At 39.2% G+C, this 14486-nt stretch overlaps 1 protein-coding gene and 1 long non-coding RNA gene across 5 annotated transcripts in view; one reads left to right on the top strand and one right to left on the bottom strand.

The window, feature by feature from the left end:
- The window catches only part of SLC8A3 (solute carrier family 8 member A3), a 319194-nt gene extending 306538 nt beyond the window's left edge, over positions 1 to 12656 (top strand). For all 3 annotated transcript variants that reach the window (XM_040333389.1, XM_040333388.1, XM_040333387.1), the window contains 4 exons: positions 165 to 295; positions 1771 to 1870; positions 6780 to 7055; positions 8768 to 12656. In XM_040333389.1, coding sequence (XP_040189323.1) covers positions 165 to 295; positions 1771 to 1870; positions 6780 to 7055; positions 8768 to 9144 — 884 coding nt within the window. In that variant the 3' untranslated portion in view covers positions 9145 to 12656. The remainder of the gene's footprint in view (positions 1 to 164; positions 296 to 1770; positions 1871 to 6779; positions 7056 to 8767) is intronic.
- LOC120920933 overlaps positions 1 to 14486 on the bottom strand; it is a 181878-nt gene that overhangs the window by 144411 nt on the left and 22981 nt on the right. For both annotated transcript variants that reach the window (XR_005744806.1, XR_005744805.1), the window contains exon 2: positions 1804 to 1867. This is a non-coding gene — a long non-coding RNA (uncharacterized LOC120920933). The remainder of the gene's footprint in view (positions 1 to 1803; positions 1868 to 14486) is intronic.

Raw genomic sequence — 14486 nt, 5'->3', positions numbered from 1 at the left:
TAAAGAAGCCCTAATTAAAAAGGAGAAAATCAGCAGTAGGACAATGTGCCATGGCTCAAAATGTCTGTATTTCCATGCCAACTAAAGCAGTCCATTTCAGAATGTTGTATCAAGTGTTATTGATGCATATTCAGAGGTCTTACCATACCTTTGATCTTTTTTAGCTGCTGATATGGCAGGAAGGAAACACTCTGTGGAGGAAGAAGAAGCCAAAAGAATAGCTGAGATGGGCAAACCTGTTCTGGGAGAGCACCCAAAATTGGAGGTCATCATTGAAGAGTCTTATGAGTTCAAAGTAAGAAAATTATCATAATGAAAATTTAAAAGGATTTGGTAAAGAAGCAGGCTCTGGGACATTAATAATCAGTCTGGCTTCACTGCCTAGTACTTAAAATGATCTGGAACAAGTGTGCATGATTTTCAAACATTGCCATACTTTTTGTTAGCGATTCACTAGATTGTGATCAGCATTAGATTCACTTTAGATATAAAAAAGGAAAATTTGACTTAGACAAAGCGATGTTCAGTCCAATTACCCCAGTTTCTGATCAGCGAATCAAGACAGTGAATTATTATTATTCAAGCAAACCACCCTACACCAGATTTGACCCAAAATGCCCAGATTCCCATTCAAGATTGTAAATTTAAGTTTAACAGGAAACTATAATGGTCTTTGGTTAATTAATAAAAAATAAATTATGTTGACAAATAATTTTTCAATATACTGTATGTATACAATTTTTATCCTATAAACAAAATTGTTTACTAATCATGCAAGGCTTTTGAGTACAATGCGCTATTTTCACAAGTTAATTGCCTCAGACTGAAAATGTATGTCACAAACAGGTTATTCATAGCATAACAGTAGATCAATTTGGGAAACCTTGTGTTTGCAGCCTTCAGCTTCTGGCTGCAAGTGATAAATATTAAATATTACTAAAATTAAATAAAAATATATATTTTTTGTTTCAGAAGAAAACAATAAAAAAATCATATCCCCCTAAAGCCTAACTCCAAATAAATGTATTTTTAGCTATGGATAGAGTGGGGAAAAGTTAACATTACTGTAAGGTTGCATTTGTGTCTGGGACCCTATTGTGGAGATTTTCCTTCACTTCCAGTATCTGTGATGCCTGTACAGGAATGGAGATGTTGTCATAGGGACAGGAAGCCATAGACAGACGTTCTGATCCTTCCCAGTCACTCTGCTATAATGTGTGTTTTTGTGTCCTTCTTAAAGCATAAGTAAACCCATTGATTTAACAGTTTAAAACTTAAAACTGTTACATTCCTGGCACATGCCAGAGATTTAACGGTCATATTGGTTGCACTCTCAACCAAACTGTCAAATTATCCAATGGTTGGTGTCATAACTGATCACATGTGCAGAACCATGGTAGTTGAAGATTACACAGTGGCTAGCAGCTTCATTGGCTGTAAACAATGGGGGGGCTTACTTCCACTTTAAAGAGATATCCTATTGCGTCCTGTCCTGAAATTATGTGAAATCTTCCTAAGCGGGACAAAGACAATAATAAAACCGAGGGTTTAACCCTTCCAAAACAAAATTACACATCGTAGATGGAGTTTAGTTTTAACTAAAATTATTTATTCAAAGATATAAAACACTTATTGTGGCTTAAATTAAAGTGCATTACTGCAAGAGCAAATGGCTATTTAAAATATAGATCCAATTATTAACTGTTTTATTGCTATGTTAGGCTGAGATTGTATCCAATAGTAATCTGCTTTATTATTGTTTCTGGATAGAGCACAGTAGACAAACTCATAAAGAAGACTAACCTTGCCTTGGTAGTAGGGACTCATTCATGGAGGGATCAGTTCATGGAAGCAATCACCGTCAGTGCTGGTAAGAAATAAAATCTTGAATTATTGTTTAGTACAATAATATTTTCAATAAGTCACACTTTTCTTAAAGTGTCAGTAAACTCAAATCAATTTTATGTATATAGCGGTTTACGATTGTGCACTATACCTGCGTGCAGAAGCTTGTCATCATCCATCTGTTGCTCACTAGCTACGACTAAGCATTGAAAGATGTGAAACATGTCAGCCACCCTTTTCCTTTTGTCCACCTCTCCTTTTTGACTGCACTGTTTTTGGTTGTTTTGTGTTTTGGAAAAAAATGTTGCTCAATAAAGACATAGGGCCTAATCCTCAAAAACCCGGCGCAACGTAACTTTTGCCATTTAAGTTACACCGCCGCAAAATCTCTAACCAAGTGCCCGATCCACAAAGCACTTACCTAGAAATTTTGAGCGGTGTAACTTAAATCCCGCCGGCGCAAGGCGTTCCTAATTTAATGGGGCGAGTCCCATTTAAATTAGGCGCGCTCCCGCGCCGGATGTACTGCGCATGCTCCCGACGTCATTTTCCCGACGTGCTTTGCGCGGTTTTACGTTGCGCCGGGTTTTGAGAATGGCGACGGGCGTAAAAAAAAAAGATACGAGTTGCGGCGGGAAAAAAAAAATTTGAAAAAAAAAAAAAAAAAAAGACAGCGACGCGGGATAGAAGGGTCTACTTTTACAAGGTCTAAACAGTTTAGGCCTTGTAAAAGCAGCCCTAATATTGCGACGGCAAACTAATACTTACGGAGAAGAAACGAAGCGTAAAAGCTTTGTGGATCTCCGTAAGTGCTAATTTGCATACCCGAAGCGGCATTCCGACGAGAAATGCCCCCAGCGGCGGCTGCGGTACTGCATCCTAAGATCCGACAGTGTAAGTCCCTTACACATGTCGGATCTTCTCCTTATCTATGTGAAACTGATTCTGTGGATCAGTTCCATAGATAGAAACAGGGATACGACGGCGTATCAGTAGATACGACGGCGTATCAGTAGATACGCCGGCGTATCCCTTTTGAGGATCAGGCCCATAGTTTCAAGGAGTGCGGCAGTCCAGGAATTTTCTCTATCATCCATCTGTTACTTTCTTGTAAATACCAGGTTTATACTGCCACAATCATGCATGTACCCACAAGCGCGTGTCAACATTAGGGGAGCCGTTCTTCTGGCTCCTCCATTGCCACAATTTGTGGAAATGCTCCATCTGTGCCTCATTTCTTCTGTTGAAACTGCCGCACGTGGCTCTTTTTGTCACTTGTGGGACTGCTACAAGTCTCTGTGTAATCTCGGCTCCCTCTCTCCTCTCCTACCCAACACTTCACAAGCTTTCAGAACATACAGTAATATAATGTGGGACAGCTAGCAGATGTGATGAATACTACATAATTAATCTCCGATATATCCGCCACTCAAATTACATGGACAATCATGTGGGGTGAATCCAGAGATGATTGATGGAAGTTTCCATTTATTGTAAAAGCCAAATTGTGGCAATTCACATGGAATAAAACTAAACAGGTTCATCCGTGTGGGTCATCTACTCTCTGCACGTCAAGCTGTCACTGTAATGGCTGCTGTGTACGTAGAGAGTGTCAGCAAGTCCAGTCCGATCTGCAGTAGGAACAGCGAGACAGCGAAGGAGGACGTTCAGTTGGAATGCAAAGCGAGTCGCTGTGTCTGCGTGATGACATCACCAGGACGGGGAGATGCACAACGCATTTCAGAGCAGGCACAGTGCCAACTAGGGGTGTGTGTGCTCCTTTCTCACACTGATCATGGATGTAAAAGGAGCCATTTTAAATAGACAAATGGGACAGCAGGACTGCAATACCCAGCAGTAAACATTGCATACTATTTGTTAAATACAATCATTCATAATGTGGCAATCACAAAGGATAATAAATAATAAATCCAATAAATAATAAATCCAACTAAAAACCTCCAGATAATAAATACTGGGCATTTCATATAAATCTCATATGACCAAGGACAAATGATAATATTATAAAGGATATATAATTAAGTTAATCAAGGTGGTAGATATGTAATAGAGAAGAATGTTGTGCTGTTTACAAATATGTTTTCGATACATTTATTAGTACATAGCTTAATTAAAAAAGTGCAAATGTAGTGCAAACCATTGTTAGACAAATATGATTCATATATTCAACGACAAGAAAAAAGTGGTGTGGTTTGTGGCACCATTGGTAATGGGCCTCTATCCCAAAAAATAGACAGAAAAAGAGAGAATGTTGGTCAAATGGACTTTGAATGAGGCCAATCACTATATAGAGTAAACATACAGGATATACAACACAGTATTACTTGTATATGTTTATTACATGATAACCAGTAAAATGTTCCAACACAATCCGGATAAAAACATTGCATTGAGCTGAACCATGGTAGAACCCTTTGGGATGTGGGGGGTGGTGGTTTCCCGGCGGCGCATCGACAACATGTTCCCACACTCGACGTGTGACGTCATGTCAGGTCATGGTGCCACGGCGGTGATTTGTTTCCATCTCTAGCCACCACATGGATTCGGGTGGAGGCCAAGTCCATGGTTTTTGGTATTTTACCGGCCCAGATCCAACATGGCTCTCCCTCTTTTCCACACCAGTGGCGCGTACATGGCGTTGGCAACAGTCCCGTCCTGTTCCTCTGACTTGAGATGCAGCTGGCGCATTCCAAGCATCACCTGCATCCCTGTCTCTTTCACCGATGGAGTTATGGGATCCTTCTTACCCTGGGCTGTACACACTTATTTTCAGCTGACCATTTTGTTCAGCTCACCTTGTTATTCTTCTTTGTTACTTTTCATTCCTAGTTATTAGCCACAACATCTCTGCCTTGGTTGGGGTCCTCATTGGTCCTTCTTTTCACTTACCATTTTACTTAACAGAGACCGCTGAACCCATAACTCTAAGCCACCTTATTTACTGTTTACTGACCACTATAGGCACTCATGCCCTATTCGTGCACAAAAGTTATGGATCCATTGATGCTTTTTACTTTCAAAGAATTTAATTTTCCAAAAAAGACAAAGTACAGAGCAACAGTCAATACAACAAAATATAAAGTATTGTGCATGAAAAAGAACAGAGGACGGATTGCGCCATGAAACGAAAACCATACATTAAACGAGACTGACAGGTTATCTTGACACTGGTCAATACACTAAGAAAACATAAGTTCATTTGTAGAGCAAATAAGGTTGCAACATACTCTCCTCCGGACTAACCGTATACTGTAAGGCTGGGGGTCCCAGATCTAGCCACAAGGGTCCCCAACCCGAAAGCGGAGGGGGGCCACGAGCCCCCGCCCCCCAGAAGGGAAGGACATGGATGCTTTTTGCGCCCTTCTTCCCATCTTGTTCCTTGGGGTCCGGTCAGAATTCGCCTCCTCAACCACCGGGCTGGACATTTTTCTTGGCGTCATCTGCCCGCTGAGCTGCCAGACTGGTCCCTCACCCGCCCCCCAAACTATGATATGCAAGTATTGGACTTACCGTATGTCCCTGTATCACCTTGTATTTGGGTTACACCCATGATACCTACTATATTTTACTTTGGTTCTTTTTTTATCTTTAGACTCCATTAGTCTGCATCTACTCCTGATGAAGTGGAGATCAATCCACAAAACATGTAAAGTTATAGGATGCTGTGTAATGTTTTAATTGTTTTACCATCTGCCACATGCAATCTCTGCTAATTGGTGTTATTATGCCATGTTGTAAATGTACTTATTTTCATGTCTACCGTGGTCCAGCTCAATGCAATGTTTTTATCCTGGGTTTGTTGGAACATTTTACTAGTTATGTAATAAACTTGTACAAGTAATACTGTGTTGTATATCTTATGTGTTAGTGATTGGCCTCATTCAAAGTCCCATTGACCAATATTCTTTCTTTTTCTATATTTAACGACTGTAATAGTCCATGCTATCTTGCAAGCAATAAAGGGCAAAGTCCTGTAAACAAATAAAATATAAAAATATTTCCGGAACTAAGAATGTAGGCTGACGATAAGAATGTGATTGTATCCTATTCATGTAAAATCTCAATAAAAATATTAAAATGTTGTCTTTTGCTCAATAAAAGCTTTTAAATGAAAAAAAAATATTAAAATGTAAAACAAAAACAAAAAAAAAATATTCCCAGAAACCGATTAATTTAAGAAAGTGGTGTTCCACATGTGCACACCTACTAAATCTGTGCTGTGAATGGTCACCCAGACGTGCTTCATTCCAAAGGCAAAAGAATTAGCCTCTTACCAGAAAATCTGACCCTGAAACCACCTTAGTATATAGGCCTCTCAGATACAAAGAATGACTCTCTGCAGGCAGGCCTGTGCAGTATTCAAATACTTGGAATTTAACCAATTGGCAATCCCACAAAGGCAAGAGGAGCATAGTGCACACAGAGAGAGAGAGAAGAAATACTTCACTGCACAACGTCCATAAAATTGATGATTTATTAAAAAGACATATACTTGCAAAAGAAGTTAAAAACAGGCATTCAGTACAACTGACAGCTTCTGGTGCCCTGGCGGGCCTGTTGCTTCATTATATGTGCCCCACAACTATTTTTAAGACAACTGTATAGAAAAATATTTTTTAAGACTATGTTCGAATAAAAATATGGAGATTGGATTGTTACGAAGGAGTCAAAGTGACAATAGAAATTATCTTTAAGACATGGATTTGTGCAGACAGTTTTTTTTTTTTTACACAATATGAGAGATCACATACTTTTACAGAACTTATATTCTGCTATTAACTGTTTAAGTTGCATGATCAAAATACTGATTCATCACTAAACAGGACATCCACCACTGTTTTCATGCAGCTGGTGCTCTCAACAATGTTATTCCCAAGTTGGTAAATGTGTTTTCTCATTTGTCATCAATATAGCTGGAGATGAAGATGAAGACGAGTCTGGAGAAGAGCGCCTGCCATCCTGTTTTGATTATGTCATGCATTTTCTGACTGTCTTCTGGAAAGTACTATTTGCTTGTGTGCCACCTACAGAATATATGAATGGATGGGCCTGCTTTATAATATCTATAATCATCATTGGCATCCTCACTGCCATCATAGGGGACCTTGCTTCTCATTTTGGCTGTACCATTGGCTTGAAAGACTCTGTAACAGCTGTGGTGTTTGTGGCCTTTGGCACATCAGTGCCCGGTAAGTCTTCTCCATACAAGTAGCTTGTACTATACATGCACATTTGATATCACAAACATTAATCACAAGTAAATTAAAGGGACTGTGCCATGATGAATACTGATTTTATCTGACAATAAAGCAGCCTTTTTAGAATTTTTTTTTTTAAATATTGCGCTGTTTACACTTCATAGGTATTAGGGCTCGATTCACTAAGCTATAGCCACTATTTTCATGAGAGATGTCATAGAACTGATAACGATAGTTATAACAAAGATACAATGAGATCAATTAGAATTTGTACTCATTGTTTGTGCCTAACATGCTATTGGTTAGACTCTCTTGTCAGCAACAGTCCCCAGAAGTCTGCATTAGAGATTGTTCTCTAAAACCAAATCATTAAAACAAATCACTTAATGAGAGAGCTATCTAAAAATTCACAAAAAAAAATAAAAATAAAAATACACCTCCATTTATAACATTACCCATAAGTAGTATGTTATCAGTGATTTTTCCATGTTGAGCTTGAGGAGTTCTTTGAAAGTTAAACATGTGAAATATTAGTTCATAAGTATCAGTTGGCTGACATTTCCAACTAATTGCACTAGAACAGCCCTTGGGTGCGGGTGTGAATACAAAACATTTGCCCCGTGTGTACAGCGTCTAGTCCGACAGAAGCCAGCCAAAGGGCTGGCTTCTGTCGAAGGGGAATGACCCAAAAATGGTCTGCCGATTGTCGGGCCAATGGCGTGTGTTCTGGTGGGGTAGGGGCAGTACCCCTGTCAAAACACAATAGCTCAGCTGGGGAAATCGCTGTACCAACGTGAATATATTTTTTTGGAAGGAATTTCAGAAGTAAGTAGGCACAATTAACATATCTCAGGCAGAACATTCACAAACCCAATTATAGACTGCTATAGTGCACCAGCCACCACTGGTCCCCATACCAGATAATCAGGTAATGCTCTCCACTTCTAACCTGAACTAGAAATTATACTGGGTGAAAGACAATATGCATACATATAGTAGTTTCATTTATTTTATATTTCTGGATTAGAGGTAGGTGATCCTATATTAGGAGAAATCCAAGACAGAGGGAATATTGGTCCTGCTGGCAGTGGTACTGACCACCAAACAAAATGTGTGTCCCCACCAGTGGTGGCCCGTCCATTAGGGGGCAGCAGACAGACTTGACCATGGACCCCCCGACCGATGGTGCACCAGCCGCCACTGGTCCCCATACCAGCTAATCAAGTGATGCTCTTCTCTTCTAACCTGAACTAGAAATTATGTTGGTTGAAAGACAATATGCATACATAAATGAAACACACAATATATATATATTATATATATATATATATATATATATATATATATATATATATATATATATATATATATATATATATATATATATATATATATATATATATATATATATATATATATATATATATAATTTTTTTTTTTTTTAAATCACCTCCAAACTAGAATTTACATTATCTGTAAAATGACAATACATTTCAGATGTAACCCAAAAGCCACAACATTGTCTTGTTAACGCTGCAAATGTGGATTTTTTAAATAAGCTGCATTTTTTTTTTACAAGCAGAAATAAAAACTGTATGGTGATAAAATGATGTGTTTGTTGAATAGGTGTCAGGGCCTAAATAGAAGAGGAGAACAATATTCAGTATTTTCTAATGCACAATGTATTATTTTTCCTCTCCTAGATACATTTGCAAGCAAAGTGGCTGCTACACAGGACGTGTATGCAGACGCCTCAATTGGAAACGTGACTGGGAGCAACGCTGTCAATGTTTTCCTGGGGATTGGTATAGCCTGGTCTGTTGCTGCCATCTACTGGGCCTCTAAAGGAGAGGAATTCCACGTCCAAGCTGGTAGCTTAGCTTTCTCTGTAACGCTCTTCACCATTTTTGCATTTGTCTGCATCAGCGTCTTGCTGTATAGGAGGAGGCCTAGTATTGGTGGTGAACTGGGGGGCCCCAAAAGCTGCAGACTTGCCACAACTTTGCTCTTTGTAACCTTGTGGTTACTTTACATTTTATTTGCTACTCTGGAAGCCTATTGTTACATCAAGGGGTTCTAAATGAAACCAAGCTTAAGCCAGCAACCAATCCGCCACACTCAACTGTCGGCAGTCTCCTTGAGGAGGATCCCCAGAGCAGAATGAATACCAGCCAATCAGAGCTCTGTTGGAGATTAGCGACATCATAATCCAAAGGACCATGTGACTGGCATCATTGTCTGAGGTGCATTAAACAAAGTGGCAGTACTCTGAATCTGTGAGACCCCTATAAAGAGGAAAAAAAACGCGTTCTATCCAATTCTTGACAAACAGAACAGTGGATACACTTTAAAATACTGGTCACTTTTTAAATCAGAATAACAGAAGGGAGCTATTTGTGCCACTCTGGGTACCAAGAAACAACATACTTTGACCAATGGCATAATAACCAGCAACAATTCCCTTATTCTGGTTTATTTTAATCTTTTGTTGAGTTTTTGTTTGTTTTGTTCACCAGAGTCGCTTTAAAAAAAAAAAAAAGAAAAGAAAAAGACAAAAAAAAAAAAAAAACTTTTGTATTTATTTCATATTTATACTCAACCATTGAAATAGATTTAAAGATCTCAAGTCACAAATTTCAAACTGAAGATACAGTGGTATCTATATTTATCTATCTATATACAGTATATCTATATGTCCATTTTTCTCAATTTGATCTCACTGGAAAAATGCAAGTTTTTCAACAGCTAAAGAGTATACAAGAGACGCCAAGTTTACATGTCACCGCCCCAGATACATCTATAAATGGGAAGAGTAACAAATCTTTGTATTATTGCAAGCTCCTACATATGTATACTTTTTACCAGTGTGGTTTGCTATTAAGAGCCAGTTTTAAACACAAGTGACATGAAAGCATTCACTTTTAAAAGTATGCTGTCCGTTTATCTGCTGGGAGATGAAAGCTGAATGGCCAGTGGGGGGGTTGAGATGTGGACCAGCAAGGACTTGGAATGGTTAGACAATATGCCATTGATTTGCTTTAAAGCCAAGTCCATTCAGAACTGAATTTATATTTCTCAGGGACTCCATCACCATGATCTCTCTTCTGTTGTGCCTCTTTCCCAGGAGGCCATAATGAAGATGTTACACTTGGGCACATGTGGGAATTTTCTTTCCAACGTTATATTGGCAAGAAGGACATTGTGCACCCATTTTTAAAATGTTAACTGTGGCAGTACAGTTACTGTGTGTCATACCATTCAATAGATTTTTTTCATGCCCCTGAATTAGTGAGCCCCATCCTTTTCTGGTGTCACTAAATCCATTTACACCAGAATACAACAAGGGTGACATGCTTGCCTTCTCAGTAAGGGAATAAGGGGCACACCAAGTAATTCCATCAGGGAGGTCTAACATGAGGTCCCAACAAATAAGCATCCAGCAGAAACCAAAATATTACTTCTGGGTGGACTTGGTCTTTAAGTGAGCCATCTGTTGTTCACTTTTTTATCTTATCTTCATTAGAAGAAGATTTCCTGCTTTAGTGATTATATCTTTATAATAATTTTCCAACAAAATGTATACATTTTACTCAGTCTTTTACTGACCCAAACTTTTATATTCATGTATTATTCACCATTTACATTGCTGCCTTCCAATTCATTACATGCATTGGTATTGTGCAGGGAAACACTTTACTTTCCAACTTGTAAAAAGCAGATACTTCCTGAGCATTACGGTGGATATTTTAGAGTTCTCCTGCTATCCTGATGCTGAAATTGTCAAGTAAAGGCTAGCCAACAAATTGCTGCAGCACAACCTTTTAAATGGAATTCACTACTGGCATGACACAACAGAACCGGGTTGAAATTATGATTTTTGCCTTACATTGCTACCCCACAGAAGTATATTTGAAAGTTAGGGCTACAGCATTTTTGGGGGTTATCCTGTACAAACTTTGGACATGACCCACGTCTTAGGGCCCGTTCACAGGTGGGTTTAGTTTGGATCCATCTATCAGTGTAAATCTATGAGCGGGTGGATATAAACAGAAGTACGTCCATTTACATGCACTTACATCTGAATGTAAACGGATGTTTTCAGTTTATGTCGGTTATTAGTCAAGAAGTACAACTCTCTGCTTATATTTTTGTCAATCTAAACAAAAACTGAAGATTGATGTTCAAATTCATGCTAAACTAAGGATTCCATTTTCATGTGTTTTTTTTTTTTTTTTCATAATGGAACAGATTTTGCTTATGTGAATGGACCCTTTATTCAGAATTTTGCTATGGTTTGCATTAGGTTTCAGCATTCCCTGAAGCTGTATATTTAGGTTCTATAAGCACATACCAGCTGTAAAGTGTCAGGCTGACCAAACATTACATGTGGATGCACACCTTTCTTTTCTCCATTTCTCACAAAAAAAAATGGTGAAATATAGGCCAAACATTTGTTCTGTAAACACAAGGCATTGTTAAGTCATCAGTTTTGACATGCATTTGCAAATATGTTTTATAAGATCCTTGTGGTGCATGTCATTATGTGTGCCAGTTACTTTGTCTAGTCCAGGTCAAGTACAGGTTCGCTTTAAATCACCCTTCAGCTCCAAAGTAGCAGTGTTGTATACAAATCCTAACTGAAGTTTCCTCTTAGTGTTAAAGCTGAACCTCAGGAATTCAGCCACTTTGTAAAATGTGCTGGACTACCTCACCTCTTGGACTTACCTCTGTAATTTACATTTTACATATATACTGAGTGCCGGAACCATATCAATATACACCAATCTGACATAAACTTATGATGATCTACCATAACCCATCAAGGTATGGACTCCACTAGACTTTGAATATATGCTGTTGTATCTGGACATCAAGTTGTCAGTAGCAGATCCTTTAAGTTGTGAGGTGGGGCATCCATGGATTTGACTTGTTCTTCCAGCACATCCCACAGACGCTCAATAGGATTGAGATCTGGAAAATTTGAAGGCCAAGTTAACATTTCAGATGCTATGTTGAATTCAAGAATGGTTTAAGGAACACATCAGACTTGCCCACCTTCTTCCATTGCTCCGTGATCCATTTCTGATGCTCAGGTTTCTATTGTAGGTGCTTTTGGCTGTGGACATGGGTCAGCATTGGCACCCTGACTGGTCTGTGTCTATGCAGCTCCATATACAAGAAACTGTGATGCATTGTGTGTTCTGACACATTTCTATTATTACGATCAAATCCTTACGCTTGCCCATTTTTTTCCTGGCGATCTGTAAAACGGAGTTGTAAATAAGAGGGAAGAGTCCAGGAGTTGGCCTGCACCTCGTTGGACTTAAATCATAGTAAGCCAGCAGATTTTACAAAGTGGCTGAATTCCTGGAGTTCAGCTTTACATCACATGAGCACTGAAATTTTCCTTGTGGCTCATAGTGCTGTCCCTCCATTTCCCCCATACTGGTACAGTACACAGGGGTTTTCAAATACACACTGGTACACACTGTTTGCAAGTCAAATTCAAGTGCTTACGCTAGCTGCATTTCAAAAATGTATTTTAATATGTATTAGTAAAGCTCATAAATACATTACTTGTGTTTTTCTTAATGTCTGTCTGATGTTTAGCACAATCTTGCTTAACAGCTCAAGGACCAGCCGTCGCAGTTGTACTGTGGCAGGTTGGCTCTCCTGGTCTTATCGCTGTCATTGTACGCCGGCCGCTTTTGAAAGCTCTAGGGGGCTCGTGGCGCAATGCGCGTGGCCAGCTGCTGCGATGTCCGCCGGCCACCCGCGTTTATGCCAGAGAGCCAGAACGAGGATCGATCAATTAATGTAGACAGATCTCTGTTCTGACAGGGGAGGAGAGACAGATCTGCTGGTCCTGGTGATCAGGAACAGCGATCTCTCTCCTCCAGACAGTCCCATCTCCCCACAGTTAGAAACATCTCCCAGGAAAACACATTTAACCCCTTGATTGCCCCCCTAGTGTTAACCCCTTCCCTGACAGTGACATTTACACAATAATCCATGCATTTTTATAGCACCGATCGTGGTATAAATGTCAATGGTCCCAAAAATTTGTCAAAAGTGTCCGATCTGCTTGCCGCAATCCTGCTAAAAAAAATAAAATAATAATCGCAGATCACTGCCATTACTAGTAAAAAAATAATAACAAAAATGCCATAAATCTATCCCCTATTTTGTAGACGGTGTAACTTTTGTGCAAACAAATCAATATACGCTTATTGCCATTTTGTGTAACCAAAAATATGTAGAAGAATACATATGATGCCTAAAATTATGAAGACATTTGTTTTGTTTTTTGGGGGGGGGGGGATATTTATTATAGCAAAAATATCACCAAAAGAAAGCTGTATTTGTGGGAAAAAAAGGACATTACATTTTGTTTGGGTAAAATGTCACACAATCGCGCAATTGTCGGTTAAAGCGACAGTGCCGCATCACAAAATATGGCCTGATCATTAAGGGGCAAATCTTTCCAGTCCTTAAGTGGTTAAAACTACTTTCACCACCCTATTATAATCTACATTTATCATTTCCAAATGGAAGTTGAAACATAGTTATCATTTTGAGGAAATGGTTTTTGATAATTTTACAATGACTGTGTTCTGTGCCCAAGTGCAGGTACAAGAAAAAAACTCCTAGTTCTCTATGAAATTACAAATCTCTTGTCCTCACTTCAATTAGGCTGAACAGAAAGTGTTCACAGCAAGAAAGGGTGCTATAGGATGTGCTTTTGTCACAGTTCTCATGTTTTTGTGTTAGCAGATTCGCACGTGCATAAATACTTTAATTTATTTAAGCCAGGGGTCTCCAAATTTTCTAAATGAAGGGCCAGAATACTGATCTTCAGACTTTAGGGGAGCTAGGGTTTGGGCAGTGAGAGTAGAAAATGTCATGGAATCAATAGGAGGAAAGAAGGTTGCATTGTTAGTGTCATTGGGAAGAATAGTGCCCCCAACGGTGGGGTTAGTGGGAGCTATAGTGCCCCATTGTTGGTGTTAGCGGCAGGATGTATGCCACATTGTTGTTATCCATGGGCTGGATAAAGGCAAGCTTAGGGCCACATTCAATGAGAGAAAGAGCTGGGAACACACTGCTCAAAAGCCACCTGTGAGGATCTGATGAGCTGCTGAATAGATCCGGGTGCCTGCCTGGTCCGCAGCCAGGGAAATCCAATGGAAACGAAGAAGAATGGCAGTACATCCAGAATTAAAACCAAAAGAATTGATTGAAAGTCCATAAAATCCAGTGAACAAGACAAACCCCAATCCAAAAAAGGTGCTCAGTGGACACAATTCACACAGACGTGCTTACTCATCACATATGAGTAAGCACGTCTTTGTGAAACGCATCCACTGAGCACCTTTTTTGGATTGATATTTGTCATGCTCGCTTGATTTTATGGACTTTCAA

This window comes from Rana temporaria, chromosome 13 (genome assembly GCF_905171775.1).
Source record: "Rana temporaria chromosome 13, aRanTem1.1, whole genome shotgun sequence".
NCBI classification, from domain to species: Eukaryota; Metazoa; Chordata; class Amphibia; order Anura; family Ranidae; genus Rana; species Rana temporaria.
This window is presented reverse-complemented; position numbering and strand designations above follow the sequence as displayed.